This window comes from Alligator mississippiensis, chromosome 8 (genome assembly GCF_030867095.1).
Source record: "Alligator mississippiensis isolate rAllMis1 chromosome 8, rAllMis1, whole genome shotgun sequence".
In the NCBI taxonomy this organism is placed as follows: domain Eukaryota; kingdom Metazoa; phylum Chordata; order Crocodylia; family Alligatoridae; genus Alligator; species Alligator mississippiensis.
The window spans coordinates 28161029-28175081 of NC_081831.1; the positions used below are offsets into that span (position 1 = coordinate 28161029).

At 58.5% G+C, this 14053-nt stretch overlaps 1 protein-coding gene across 1 annotated transcript in view; it reads right to left on the reverse strand.

Moving 5' to 3' along the window:
- The window catches only part of CACNA1F (calcium voltage-gated channel subunit alpha1 F), a 38499-nt gene that overhangs the window by 7961 nt on the left and 16485 nt on the right, over positions 1-14053 (reverse strand). Inside the window, exons 17-37 of the mRNA XM_059732568.1 lie at positions 13685-13805; positions 12943-13021; positions 12667-12721; positions 12362-12413; positions 11800-11935; positions 11117-11246; positions 10765-10824; positions 9899-10005; positions 9358-9445; positions 8613-8720; positions 8075-8127; positions 7383-7529; positions 6471-6672; positions 5686-5844; positions 5190-5300; positions 4814-4897; positions 3920-3940; positions 3293-3421; positions 1995-2060; positions 1719-1810; positions 355-514 (exon numbers count right to left, since the gene is read on the reverse strand). Of these exons, the coding sequence (XP_059588551.1) occupies positions 355-514; positions 1719-1810; positions 1995-2060; positions 3293-3421; positions 3920-3940; positions 4814-4897; positions 5190-5300; positions 5686-5844; positions 6471-6672; positions 7383-7529; positions 8075-8127; positions 8613-8720; positions 9358-9445; positions 9899-10005; positions 10765-10824; positions 11117-11246; positions 11800-11935; positions 12362-12413; positions 12667-12721; positions 12943-13021; positions 13685-13805 (2160 nt within the window). The remainder of the gene's footprint in view (positions 1-354; positions 515-1718; positions 1811-1994; positions 2061-3292; positions 3422-3919; positions 3941-4813; positions 4898-5189; positions 5301-5685; positions 5845-6470; positions 6673-7382; positions 7530-8074; positions 8128-8612; positions 8721-9357; positions 9446-9898; positions 10006-10764; positions 10825-11116; positions 11247-11799; positions 11936-12361; positions 12414-12666; positions 12722-12942; positions 13022-13684; positions 13806-14053) is intronic.

Genomic DNA, 14053 nt, shown 5'->3' on the forward strand with positions numbered 1-14053 from the left:
CTGGAAGATGAGGTCAGAGAGGGAGGGGTCTCTAGTGATCAGGGGGTACAGGTGGTCCAGGGGGGTCCTGGGGCAGCTGAGGATGTCCTGTGGTTACTCAGAGTGGGTGGGGAGGTCCTGGGTGGTTTTAGAGAAGCTGGAAGGGTTAAAGCAGGGGGCCTGGGAGCCTGGATGCCTGGGTTCTCTGGGAGGGGATTGAGGTCTGGGGGATTAAAGCAGGAAGGGATGGGAGCCTGGACACTTGGGTTTTCACGTTTTTGGGGAGAGTGGGGGGGGGAGGGGCGGAAACCTGGATGCCTGGGTTCTCTAGAAGTGGGGTGGGGACTGGGGGGTGAGAGGGCTCAAGGATCCCACCAGGAAAGCGCAGAGCATGAAGAAGCTGATGAAATAGGCGATAGCAAAGTTGCTGCCGCAGGAGAACTCCTCGCCAGGGCCATAGTCAGACTCGCGGTCACAGCGCTTGCCAGGCAGGCTGGCTAGCATGATCTCCTGCCAGGCTTCCCCCGTTGCGCACCTGGGAAGGGCAGGTTCAGAGTGTGGAGGTTAGCCCTGCCCAGCCCCACTCAGACACTGACACGAGCCAAGCTTTGGGGAGGAGCAACTGGGGAATGTTCAAGTGGAGTGTTCTGGCCCTGCCCCCCTCCTTGCCTGCCGCCCAGTGACAGTGACAACCCAGCCACGCTCCCATGGTCCTCTCCCAAAGTAGGGAGAGAACCCAGGTGTCTGGGCTTCCAGCCCCTGGACTCTAACCCACCAGTCCCTGCCCAGAGAACTCAGCCGCACCCCCCACCCCATTCACTCACAGAACAGGGAGAGAACCCAGGTGTCCAGGCTCCCAGCCCCCTTGCTCTCTGCACCAAGTCCCACCTCCCCTCCCATAGCAGGTGTCCCCAAGAAGTGGAGGGGTTTCCAGAGAAAGGTGATCTCCCTGGAGAGGTGAAAAGGAATCAGGGGGTCCAGTAGGGGGTGTTGGGGGTTTCTGGAGGGCAGGTAGGAAGTAGGAATCTCCAGGAGCAGGGCAGCTTCTAGAGGAGGAGAGGGGACAGAGAGTGGGGGGGCCTTGAAGGGCACAGGGAGAGATGGAGTTTCCCTGGGGGGAGTTGAGGGGACCTTCATCTGTGAGTCTGGGGGACTCTGGTATGTCCCTAGAGACCTGGGGGTGTCTCTGGGGGTGTTCAGGGCCCCTAGGGGACTGAGAGATCCTTGGAGAGTCCCAGGGGTGGGCTGGGGGGTTTAGCAGTCTTGGGGGTGCTGGGCAGGTTTCTGAATGGGGCTGAGAGATCCCTATGGGATGCCTGTGGGAGTCTCTGGATATCCCTTGGAGGATTTGGAGGTAACTTGAGAGGAGCTGAGAAATGGGGGGTCACTGAGGTGGTCCTGTGGAGGGTTTCTAGGAAGTACTGGGGGCCTGAGGGGGTCCCTAGGTGGTATTAGGGGCTCCCTGGGGGTGCTGGGCTGAGGGACCCCTAGAGGTCTCAGAGGTCAGGGGGGTGGTCCTCGGGTGTGTCAGGAGGTCTCTGGAAGGTATTGGGGGCCTGGAAGATCCCTAAGACATGTCAGGGGACTGGGTGGTCCCTGGGGTGTTTATTTAGGTTCCTAGGTGCTGTAAGGGTTCTGAGGTCCCTAAGGGGGCTGGGGGATTGCATGGGGTGTGGAGGATCCCCAGAGAGTCTCACAGGGTCCCTAAGGGGTGGAATGGAGCGGGGGGTTCCCAGCACCTGAAGAGCAGCAGCACAGCCTGGGGGAAGGTCTGGAAGTTGTTGTTGCGGTTGATCTGGGTCCCATCTTGCAGCGCCACCTTCCCAAAAGTCTGCAGCACTCACAGCTCAGGGGGGGGGGGGGGGGGGGGGTACAAACCCTGCTTCCCCCCAAGCAGATTCCCCTGCCCCACCTCTTGCAGGCCTATGACATGTGCCCAGCTCTGGAGAGCAGCAGCCAGGTACATTGCCATAGAAGGCCCCACCTCCCTGTGCTCAGCCCCACCCCCTGCTCACCTGCATGCCGATGACAGCGTAGATAAAGAAGATCATGGCAATGAGGAGGGCAACATATGGCAATGCCTAGGAAGGAGAGAGGAGGGAAAGGAAGGGGTTGAGGGGGACCGCCAGCTCCAGCCAACCACACCCTGCTTTAAGGCCCTGCTTCCTTCCAGCTCCACTGTCTCCAGCAAGCCAGAACAATCTGATGACTCTAAAACTCATGCTAAGCTTGGACCTACTCAAGTTAAAATACAGAATAATAATGCTAACTGCATATTGCAAGAGGATGTGAGTTCATGGCTAGGCCATCTGAGAAAGAATAATGAAGTATCTCTTCCAGCTTATCTTGCTATATTCAGGATGATTTCAGGCAGTCTCCTAGTTGTCTGGTGTGTAACCATATGAAATGTCTTTCCTTGATTAATTAGTATGGTAAATATTTATTTTGCAACTAACTCATGTTTATGTGCAGGAAGAGACATTCTCCATATGTAATAGATGTCTCCTCCTGATTTAGTATGTTTTTCCTGTCTGTTAATCAGTTTCTTGATATATTTCAAACTGGATAACATCTTGTTACTGAAGAAGGTAACTCATTCAAATTAGAATTTTCTGATAACCAGTAATGAGCACGTTTTTTACTACTTGTGACTCTCTCGTGATTTACACAACTGAAATAATGCTTTGAAGATACTAAGCTAAGGGTATAAAAAGGCAGTAAAACAGCAAACAGTGTGTGCTTCAAGAGTGAGAAATCTCTCTGACACCAGTTGCTGATGCACCTGACTTACTCGAGAAGTTGAAGAGAAACAGACCGCCTCTTCGTCGCCTGTTTGGTGAGAAATCATCACCTTATAGCTAATTACTGGACTTTGATTGGGTTTGGGCTCACTTGACTTGATTTTAAATATTTGTAGTAAATAAAGCCTTTCTGTCACTCATTGAATGAGGTGTCGTGTCAATCCCTGGGCTAGTCCGGAATCCTAGGTTTTTATTTGCTAACACACTCCACTTGGCCATTCCCCAGTTGCTCCTTCCCACAGCTGGGCTCATGTCATAGCCCCGCTACCTCCCAGTTCCCACCTACTCCACCCTCTCCAGCAAGCCATGCCCCTCATTTGAGCCCCAGCTCCCACCAGCCCCACCCTGAGCAGATCACACCCCTCCCAGAACCCCCTCCTCTCCTAAACTCTGCCCCTCCCAGTTCCTAACAAACCCAATCTCCCTTCAGCAGACCACACCCCTCACCTAAACCCTGCTCCCTCCACCAAGCTCCCACCAACCCCACTCCATATTTCTTAGGCCCCACCCACCTGGAAGGACTTGATGAAGGTCCAGAGCAGTGTACGGATGCCCTCACCCTTGCTCAGAAGCTTCACCAGGCGCATGACCCGAAATAGGCGGAAGAATGTAATGGAGATGCGGGAGCTGTCCTCTGAGCTCTGGGGACAAATGTCAGGGCTCAGGGGGCACAGTTGGAGTAGCACCCCAACCCTTAACCTCCTCATGACCTCACAGTAATTCCCAGACCCCCCTCAGACACCCCAACCTCTATCCCCCAGCCCCTGCCCCCTTGACCACTCATGGCACCTGCAGCCATATCCAACCTCTTCCCCTTGACACGATCCCTGCCCTCTCACAACTCCTATGGCCACCTCCAGTGTGACCCTTGACCTACCCCCCACCACTCGCAACACCCACAGCCCCAACCCAACCTCTGACCCCTGAGCTCTCATGACACCTGCAGTCACATCCAGACCTCTGACATGAAGATCCCTGATGCCTTGCAACCATGAGAGGAATCCCCAACCCCCCCTGAAGTGACCTCTGACCCTTGACCACCCGTGAGTACCCCCTCAAGTCCTGATCCCTGCAGCAGCCTCGACTCCAGGGCCCTGACATGACCCTTGACCTCCCCCCCCCGTCAAAATGGGAGTTACCTCTCCAACATGGCCCCCGTTCTGCCATGGGGTGATGTGGGGAGGGGTAGGGCCGCAGGACCCAGACATCCGGGAGACAGGCAGAGAGGTGAGATGAGATGACATGAGATGAGGGGAGACTCAAGGCACCCCAGATGCATGGTTGGGGCTGCATTGCAGCAGGTTCTGGAATATGGTTTTGGGGTACAACAGGGCCGCACAATGTGGCTGACTCTGGGGAGAGGCATCAGTTGGGTATAACAGGGGCCCAACCATGAAGCTGGCTCTGTGGAGGAGTGTGGGTTAGATATAACAGGGTCTTCATGATGTGGCTGGCTCTGGGGTGGGGCATTGAGGGCTGTGTACAATGCACCTGGCTCTGGGGTGGGGCATGGACTGGGTATAACGGGGCCCCACGAATTTGGCCGGCTCTGGGAATGGATGTCAGAGCCTGGGTATAACCCCTCAGGGATGTCAGGGTTGAGGGATCCCATGATGTGGATGGCTCTGGGAGGGGTACTGGGAGTTGGGTGTAAGAGGGCCCCCACACTGCAGCTGGCTCTGGAGAGGGCTGTCAGGGATTGGGTATAATGGGGCCCCACAATGCAGCTGGCTCTGGGGTATGGTGTTGAGAGCTGAGTTTAACAAGACCCCCATGATGCAGCTGGCTCTAGAAGGGAGTTCACTAGGACTGGGTAAACAGGGCCCTGCAATGCAGCTGGTTCTGGGAAGGGATGTCAGGAGCTGGGTATGACAGGGCCACGTGATGCAGCTGGCTCTAGGAAGGGCTATAACAGGGCCCCCTCACTGTGCGCCAAGAGGGGCAGTGTGATGAAAGGAGCCATGTGTGAATGGTGGAAGTGGGGAGGGGCTGGAGGTCCCTCAGATGTGGGGCTGGCTGGGGAAGGTACTCACATTGACCTCAGTGACGGCAATGTCCACAACACTGCCCACCACAATGAGGGCGTCAAATGTGTTCCAGGCGTCACAGAAATAGTGCTGGGGAGAGATGTCCACATGCATGTGAGGGGGGGATTTGCATGCACATGTGCAAGCCAGAGCTTGCACATGTGTGTGCAAATCATATATATATATTTTTATCACAAAAAAATGGAAAAAATGTGCAAGCCGGACCCCCCCCCCCATGCCTTGCCCCCCTCCCATGATCTCATATGAGGCTCATTCTTGTATTCTTGTGCAGAAGCCTCTGGTGAGATTACATGCAACTGCTGGGAGCCCTTATGCAAAACCATGCTGCCCCCCCTCCACTGTGCAAGCCCTGCCCCCTAACCTTGGGCTTGAATGCGATGAGCTTGAGGATCATCTCCACTGTGAAGAGCCCTGTGAACACCATGTTCAGCAGGTCCATGACATAGTTGAAGGGCTGGGACTGCTCATAGTGCTAGGGGCAGGGCCAGAGAATGGCATCAAGGGAGGGAGCAGAGCCCAGCAGGCAGGTCCCCCTCATCCCTCCCAACAGATCTTGCCTCCCATGGGTTGCCTTGGGCACCCCCCCCAAGAAACCCCCTTGCCCCCTAATGCCCCCCTTGGACCCCTCTCTTGCTCCTGAGCCCCTCTCACCCCCTGTAGACTTCCCCCATGCCCACAGTCTCCCCACCCCCTAGACATCTCTCTTGCCCTCCCACTCCACCAATACCCCTGTACAGCCCCTCTAACGCCCCCTTGCATTGCACTCTTGCCTTCCAGCCCCTTCCATACTCCTCCACCCCAACGTTTCCCTTGTGCACTCCAGTGGCCCCCTACATCCCTCCAAATTTCCCAGGCACCTGAACAGCGAGGGCAACGGTGTTGAGGAGGATGAGCAGGAACATGGCATACTCGAATGCAGCCGAGTTGACCATGGCCCAAACACGGTGCTGGGCCCGGTGCCGTGGGATGTAGCGCCGCAGCGGCTGTGCCTTCAGCGCATACTCCACACACTGCCGCTACCAGGGGGTGGGCAGGGTCAAGGACCACCATCCCTGCCATGGCCCCCCAGCACCTATCACAGACCCCACACAGCTCCCCAGCACTCCCCACAGACCCAACCCCTCCAGCACCCCACAAATCCCCCAGGCCCCCCTGAATTCCCCAATCCCCCCACACATGTCCCCCATGAACCCTTACTGCCCCCCAGAGCCTGTGAATTTAGTGCATAATTGAAATGCTGCTAACTGGAGCAATGGGGGAGCAAGAGGTGAGGGACACACCCCCCCCCCCCCAGCAGCTGCATCTTCAGCACATACTTCACCTTCTGGGATGCCAGGGTTTGGGGATGCCCCTGATGTGGGGTACCTAACTGTTGTCAAACTCACAGTAGCAGGTCTCCTGCTTGCCCTGGATCTGTGGATGGGGTTCTCTGCTTTGGGGATGTCCCTGATGTGGGGGGGGCACCTGGTTCTTGTCAGGCTCACAGTGGTAGGTCTCCTGCTCACCCTCATACTAGGAGGATAGGTCAGGTACCTGATTCTCATCAAGCTCAGTGACAGATCTCCTGCTTGCCCTGGGGCTGGGAGGATGGGTCGGGGGGGCTAGAAGGCCAGTTTGGGGGTGACCTGTTTGGGGGGGATACCTGGTTCTTGTCGAGCTCACAGTTGCGGTACTCCTGCTCACCCTGGGCACGGAAGGTGATGATGACAAAGCCTACGAAGATGTTCATCATGAAAAAGGCAATGATGATTATGTAGACTATGAAGAAGATGGAGATCTCCACCCGGTAGTTGTAGATGGGACCCTGGTTCTCAGCGTGCGCATCAATTGCCTTGTACAGCAGCCTAAGGGGAATGAGGGACGGGGGCGGGGGGAAACAGGGGGTCCTGTGCTTCCTCATGCCCCCTGATGATCCCCCATGATCCTTCCCTCTGCCTCCCCTATGATCCCTTGTGCCCCCCTGGTGATATCCCATGCCCCTTCATGATCTTTAGTGCTCCCTCGTGGGCCCCTGGTACCTCCTGGTAGTCCTTTGTACCTCACCCCATCCCATTCCCCATGTTCACTTGGGCCAGTCTTCAAAAACATGGTGAATAGGGCCATAATACCAGCCAGTTTCATTATCCTCTGTGCCCCCTGGTGATCCCACCACACCTCCATAGGCACAGAATAGGCCCATGATGTTGGCTAGCCCCATTCCCCACCCCGGCATGATTCCCCATACCCCCCTACATGCCACCTGGTGATCCCTCCTGTCCCTCCTTGTGATCACCCATTTTTCCCCATGACCCTCTGGTGATTCCCTATGCTCACATGGGCCAGCCCTTAAAGGGGGACATGGTGAATAGAGGGCCATAATATTGGCCAGCCCTATGACCCTCCATGTACCTCTGGAGATTTCCTGGTGATCCCCCATGCTCCCACATGCTCTCCTGGTGATTCTCTGTACCCCCACATACCCCACCCCCCATGTCCTCCTGCTGATCCCCCATGCCCACCCACAATCCCTTGTGCCCTTTTCATGCCCTCGCAGTGCTCCCCCCCAAGCACTCACGCAGGCCAGCCCTCAAAGGTGGACACGGTGAACAGGGCCATCATCCCGGCCAGGACATTGTCGAAGTTGAAGTCACTGTTGTGCCACACACGGTCCCGCACCATTGGGTGCAACACGTCACCATCCTTGTACACAATGAATGTGCCCCTGGGGCAGTACAGGGGGGTCAAGGAAAGAAAGGAACCCCTACAACCTCACTCCCCACCTCCTTGGAGTGGCAGGAGCTGGGGGCGGATGGGGAGGTCTTGAAGAATTTACCAGGATCTTTGGGGGGCCCCAGGAATGGGGGCTTCAGCAGGGTTTGGGAGGGAGTGGCAGGGAGCTCAAGGGGGTCTATGATGGGTGGGATGGGTTTGGAGGCCTGGGGCCTGGTGGGGGGTCTCCAAGGACAGTTTTAAGGGGTGCTGCAGGCTCTATAGAGGATCCCTAGGGGTGCTTTGGGGGTGGGAAGAGTTTTGGGGTAGGGAGGACTGGGGGGTATCTGACAGGGCTTAGGGGGGCTTTTGGTAGGGGTCTTGGAGTGTGCAAGGGGTTTGGAGACCCCAGGGGGGACCTAGGGCCCCCTAGACTCCTCCAACCCCCAAAAAGGGGCTCTAGGAGGAATTGGAGGATGCTCTGGGGGGCAGAAGGATATAGGGGTGGCTTTAAGGGGGCAGTGGGAGTCCTTGGGGTAGGGGGTCAGGGGCACGCACTTGCACTCCTCGGGTGTGTGCTTGGCCTCATCTGTGCAGCTGTAGAACTTGCCCTGTGTGGGAGTGGGAAGAGAGGCTAGGACTGTACCTCCTCCCACAGACTCTCCCACTCCTCTCCTCCCACAGAGCCCCACCCCTCACTCCTCTAGGGAGAGGGCCGGAGGGTCCTAGATGGGTCTGGATATCCTGGGGGGTCAGGGATGTGGGGGGTCCCTAGAGAGATCTGCAAAAGGCTTCTGGGGACCCTGGAGGGTCCCAGAGAGGTGGGGGTCCCTTGAGGGGAGTCAGGGATCTGGGGAGTCCCAGGAGGTTTCTAGGGGATCTGGGAGGTCTTTTGGATGTTTATGGTGGGGGTCAGGGATCTGGGGGACCCCAGAAGGTTTCTGGGGACCCTGAAGGATCCCTAGGGACATCTGGAGAGTCAGGGATCTGGAGGGGTCTCAGAAAAGTTCTGGGGATCCCTAAAGGGGTCTGGAAGGTTTTTGGGGAGTCCCTGGGAGGTCACAGGGGCATCTTGGGCGGAGGGCCAGGACCCCACCTTGAAGAGCTGGACGCCGATGCAGGCGAACATGAATTGCAGCAAGGTGGTGACAATCATGATGTTGCCGATGGTGCGGATGGCCACAAACACGCACTGTACTACGTGCTGGGGACAGGGGGGGTGGGGGTGTTGGCAGTCAGGCAGGGGAACTCCTACAGCCCCACCCTGGGGCCCCCACTAGTTCCCCCCCCCAGAACCCTCCTGGGACCCTCCAACCAGGCAAGGCCTCCTCATCCCCCCTGGGACCATTCAAAGGCCCTCAGTGCACCCCAGCCCCTCCTGAGACATCCCAAGCCAGTTCAACCCCTACTCAAAAGCTCTGTGGAATCCCCTGGGACCCTCCAGCCAACCCAGGCTCCCCAGAGACCCTCTTGGAACCCCCCAGAGGCTCCCCAGCCCTGCCCTGAAACGACCTCCACCAGCCAGTCCAGCCCCCCTCAGAGACCCCTGGGATGCTCCAGCCAGTTCAGACCCCCCCCGAGGCCCACAAACCACCCTAGGATCCCCTGCCCCCCCAGAAACCTGAGACCCTCCAGCCAGCCAGGTGCCCCCTAGGACCACTCAGACTCCCTGAGGCCCCTGAGATGCCCGCAGCCAGTCCACCCCACCCCTAGAAACCTCTCTGTAGACTCCCAGCCCTCCCAGGACCCCTCAGAGACACCCCCCCCCTCCCCCGACCCTCCAGGCAGCCCCACCCCCCAGAGCTCCCCATGGGACCTCCCCAGCCCTGGCTTCCCCTCACTTTAAGACCCTTGGCCCGGTTGATGGCCCGGAGGGGCCGCAACACCCGCAGCACCCGTAGGATCTTGACCACTGAGATGGCGCTGGAGCTGGAAAGGGGAGGAATCAGGCCCTGGACAGTCATCGCCATAGGGTCTCCCCTTAAAGGGACCTTGCCCTGCCACCACAGGGAGATCCCTACCCCCACAAGAGCCCACCTAAAGCCTCACACATCCTGTGTCCACCCCAGGCCCCATCTGCCATGCCTTGCCCTCAAAGCTGCAAATATTTCCAGGCTCCACCCACCCCAAGCCCTGCCCCTGCAGCCATTCACACCTAGTGGACTACCTCCTGCTCTTCTTCATCCTCACATTTCACCTGGGGGGGTGACCTCATGACCTCACAGTAATTCCCAGACCCCCCTCAGACACCCCAACCTCTATCCCCCAGCCCCTGCCCCACTTCATGTCCATGGCCTTAAGGCTACATGCCAAACATGCCCCCTCATCCCTCCCAGCCCTGCCCACCACAGGCCTCATGCCCCACCAATCCCTGCTCCTCACTGGATGCCGAAGGAGATGAGGGAGACGCTGACAACGAGCAGGTCAAGGAGGTTGAACCAATTGCGGCAGAAGGAGCCTTTGTGCAGGAAGGCACCATAGGCTGTCATCTGGGAAGGGGGTGAAGAGATGCAAGACCCAGGAGTCCAGGTGCCTAAGACCTGCCATGCACTACGCCACTAGATCCCCATGGATCCCAGCCAGTCCCTGTTCTGGTTCACCAGAGATCTCCATGGAACCCAGGTGTCCAGGCTCCTAGCCAGCCTCTGCTCTAACTCACCAGATTGCCATGGAACCTAGGCATCCAGGCCCCCAAGTCCCCCCTACACTACCCCACTGCACCCCCATGGAACCCAGGTGTCCGGGCCCCCAGACCTCCCTGATTTAACACAATAGACCTGTTCTGGAACCCACCAACCCTTGCTGCACTAACCACACACCACCCCTCGCCCTGCCACGCCCCTCCCCTCTCCTCCCCTCTTAGAGCCAGGGAGAACCCAGGCGTCCTGGCTCCCAGCCCCACCCCCATTCCCTTTCCAGAGAACCCAGGTGTCCATGCTCTCAACCCTTTCTCTTCACATACCCCCCAGCACTAGCTCATGATAGTTCAGGGTGACTTTGACCAGAGGCTGAGTTCAGGATCAGGCCCAGGCAAGGCCCTGATCCCCTCCCCCTGCCAAGTTTAGGGGTAAATCCATGTGTCTAGGCTACATCCAACCTAAGCAAAGGCCTTTTGGCTTCCCTAGAGTCCTTAGCTCCCACTGTCCTCCAAAAGTACCCAGGTGTCAGGTGTCTGGGCTCCCAGCATCCCCTGCTCTCTCCCTATAGCCTCATTCCCCTTCCAAAGAACCCAGGTGTCCAGGTGGTACCTTGAGCAGGATCTCCACGGTGAAGATGGTGGTGAAGGCGTAGTCAAAGTAGCCTAGAATCTGGGGTGGGTACAAGAGGGGGGAGAGTGAGCATGGGAAGGGGGCAGCCTCAGAGATGCCCCCTTTGCCCACCCTGTGCCCTGCCCCATCAGCCCTACCCCATAAGCCACACCACCCCTATCCTCTTTGCCTCACCCACAAGCCCTTTTTCCCAATCCCACACAAAGCCCCCTCCAACCCTCTACCCCACCCTGCTTACCCTGCCCCAAGACACCCCCCCAAGAGCCCCTTCTGCTAGCCCAGCTTCTTGCCCCCGCTAAATCCCACCCCAGATGCCTGGGTCCCGACTCACATGGTTGCGGAAAGAGTGGGCCCTCACTGGGTCCTCAGCTGCCAGGGAGACGCTGCTCAGTATGATGAAGACGAGGATGAGGTTGGTGAAGATGTGGTGGTGGATCAGAGCGTGGCAGTGCACCCGCAGCCTGGGGAGAATGAGGGGGTCACCCTCAGGCCCCCAGGATCTGGCCTGGATCCCCCAACCCTGCTAGAGCCAGCCTCCAGGATCAGGCCCATCACTCACCAGATTGGGCCCCTCCAGGATCAGGCCACTGCTCCCCTCTGGCTTTGGGCCTAGCTCCCCTCCCCCACCACTCTCTAGATTGGGCCTAGCCCTGCAGCTGGCTCAGGACTCCCAGGATTGAGCTCCCATGTTCCCACAGGATCGGGCCCAACAGCTCTTGAATCAGGCCCCCTGCCCTGTCGCCAGGATCATGCCTCCCAGGCCCATCAGGATCAGGTTTAGGAGTGCCAGGATTACTCCCACCCACAATCAGGTCCTACCTGCCCCCCAGAATTGGGCCCAGCAGCCCCAAGTTCAGCCCCTCCCACTCCCCACCATCAAGCCTCCCAGACCCCTCAGGATCAGGCCAAAGAGTCCTGGAATCATCCCTTCAGGATTGGGCCCTGCCCTCTGTCCCCCAGGTTGGGCTTTGCCCCTCCCTCTACATCTTCCCCAGGGTTGAGGCCCCCACTCACGGGTTGGTGCTGCTAAGTAGGAAGAAGGCGCTTCCCTGGGGGATGGGCAGCACCTTTTCTGCAGCAGGGTCCTCAGCCTGATCCCCATGGGAGCCTGACTCTGACCCCGCCAGGCTGGCACCCTCCGCCTCCTCCCCTGCAGGGGACCCAGGGGTCCAAGTCAGTGCCCTGGGCTCCAGCCCACCTGCCCCCACTGCCCTCCCAGACAACCCTGGCATCCAGGCTCCCAGCCTCCTCTGCCCTCACCCCCAGTCCCTGCTGCCCTCCTGGAAAACCCGGGCATCCAGGTCACTGCCCCCCTGCTCCATCCCACAGGAACCCACTCCCCTCCCAGAGAACCCAGGCATCTGAGCTCCCAGGCCCTCCCATTCTTACTGCCAATCCAGCACTAAGAAAGAACCCAGACATCAGAGATGTGGTCCAGACCCTCACTCCCCCACTGTCCTGCCAGAGTGGAGATAAGACCCAGGCATCTGGGCTCCCAGCCCTGCCTGGTCTCACCCCACAGTCCTCACTCCTTTCCCGGAAAACCGAGGTGTCTGCCGCCCTGCCCCCTTCTTACCTTCTCCCTCACTGTCATCTTCCTCCTGCTCTTCTTCATCCTCACATTTCACCTGGGGGGAGAGCAGGGTGGATAGTCACTGGGAGCAAGCACAGGAGCATGAAAGCCTCAGTCATGTGAGAGGCAGCAGGCAACAGACATGTGAGGCTTTGCGCAGGGCCACACAAGGGAACCATGCAAGCCTGCATGAGCATGAGGCAGCTGTGCAAGAACTTCCCCCACTGGCACATGTGGCTGTCCCAGGACTATGGCCACACCCTGCCCCAGAGAACCCAGGCATCTCCACCCCTGCCCCCTGCTCTCACCTTCACTCCGTCTTCATGGGTGGTATTGCCTGCAATGGCTTCACTCGCCTTCTGCCTGCCAGGAAGGGGGGTGAGGAATGGCAGTAGTAAAGGACCAGAGCATCCAGGCTCCCAGCCCCCCTACTCTAACCCACCAGCCTCCCTCCCCTCCAGGAGCTGGAATGGAACCTAGGTGTCTGGGTCCCAGGACCTCCAAGAGCTCCCACTCCCCTCCCAGAGCAAGGAAAGAACCTGGGCATCCTATTGTCCGAGTGCTACCCCAGCGTCCCAGCTTACCGCTCCTTGGCGGCACTGATGTTGTCAGCATCAGCCAGGTTATCAACGGCAATGGCCAGGAACACATTGAGCAGGATGTCTGGGGGTGGGGTCAGGAAAAGGGCATGGGGTACCTGAGACCACACACTTCCAGCACCCAGGCCCCATCTCTGCCAGCCCTCAGTCACTTCCATCCCCAGCCCCTGCCTTTTCCAGGCTGCCACCCCAGTCTGCCCTCCATCTAACCCCCCACACCCCACCACCACCACCACCCCAAGCCTTACCCCGCCACCTCTGACTACACCAGGGGTGGGCAATAATTTTGAGCGCAGGACCGCTTACTAAGTTTTGGCAAGCCATTGAGGGCTGCGTGACAGGCAGCCAGGGGAAGATAAATATTCATTTTCTAAATTTTTAGGGGCCCCATGGGCCAGATAGAATGGCCTGGTGGGCTGCATCTGGCCCACAGGCCACATTTTGCCCACACCTGGACTACACCCTGAACTGCTGACCTCACCCGAGGCCCTGCCCCTTCCCCTCTGATCTCACCCCAAGCACCACCCCTCCACCTCTGACCCTTGCTCCCTTGGCCCACCCTTTCATCTAGTCCTGCCCCCCCAGCCCTGACTCTCCATGTCCAACCCATCTCTGACCTTTGCCCTTGGCCCACCCTCCACCTGACTGTCCCCAGCCCCAACCTCCACCCAACTCCTCCCTTCCTGCCCTGTCCTGCCCCTCCCTGCCATTGTCCCTAGGTGGATGCAGTTGCCACAGATGAAGAGAATGACAAAGTAGATGCAGACAAGCATGCCGGGGAAGACAGGGCCACCATATGCCATGATGCCATCGTACATCACCGCATTCCAGTCCTCTCCTGTCAGGATCTAAAGGGGGCATGAACTGAGGTCAGGAAGGCCTGGGGGCTGGTACCTGGCAGAGGTGAACAGGGCCTGAGGGAAGGGAAGGTGTTGATGATAGGGGGGTCCTGGGGGGCTGTGGAGGACTCTATGGCATGTCAGGCACCTGGACAACGGTGAGCAGGGCCTAGGGAATGGTGTCAACAGTGGGAGGGTCCCAGGGAGCTGTGAAGGGTTGCACCCCACCAGGAGACAGTGAGCAGGGCCTGGGGGAT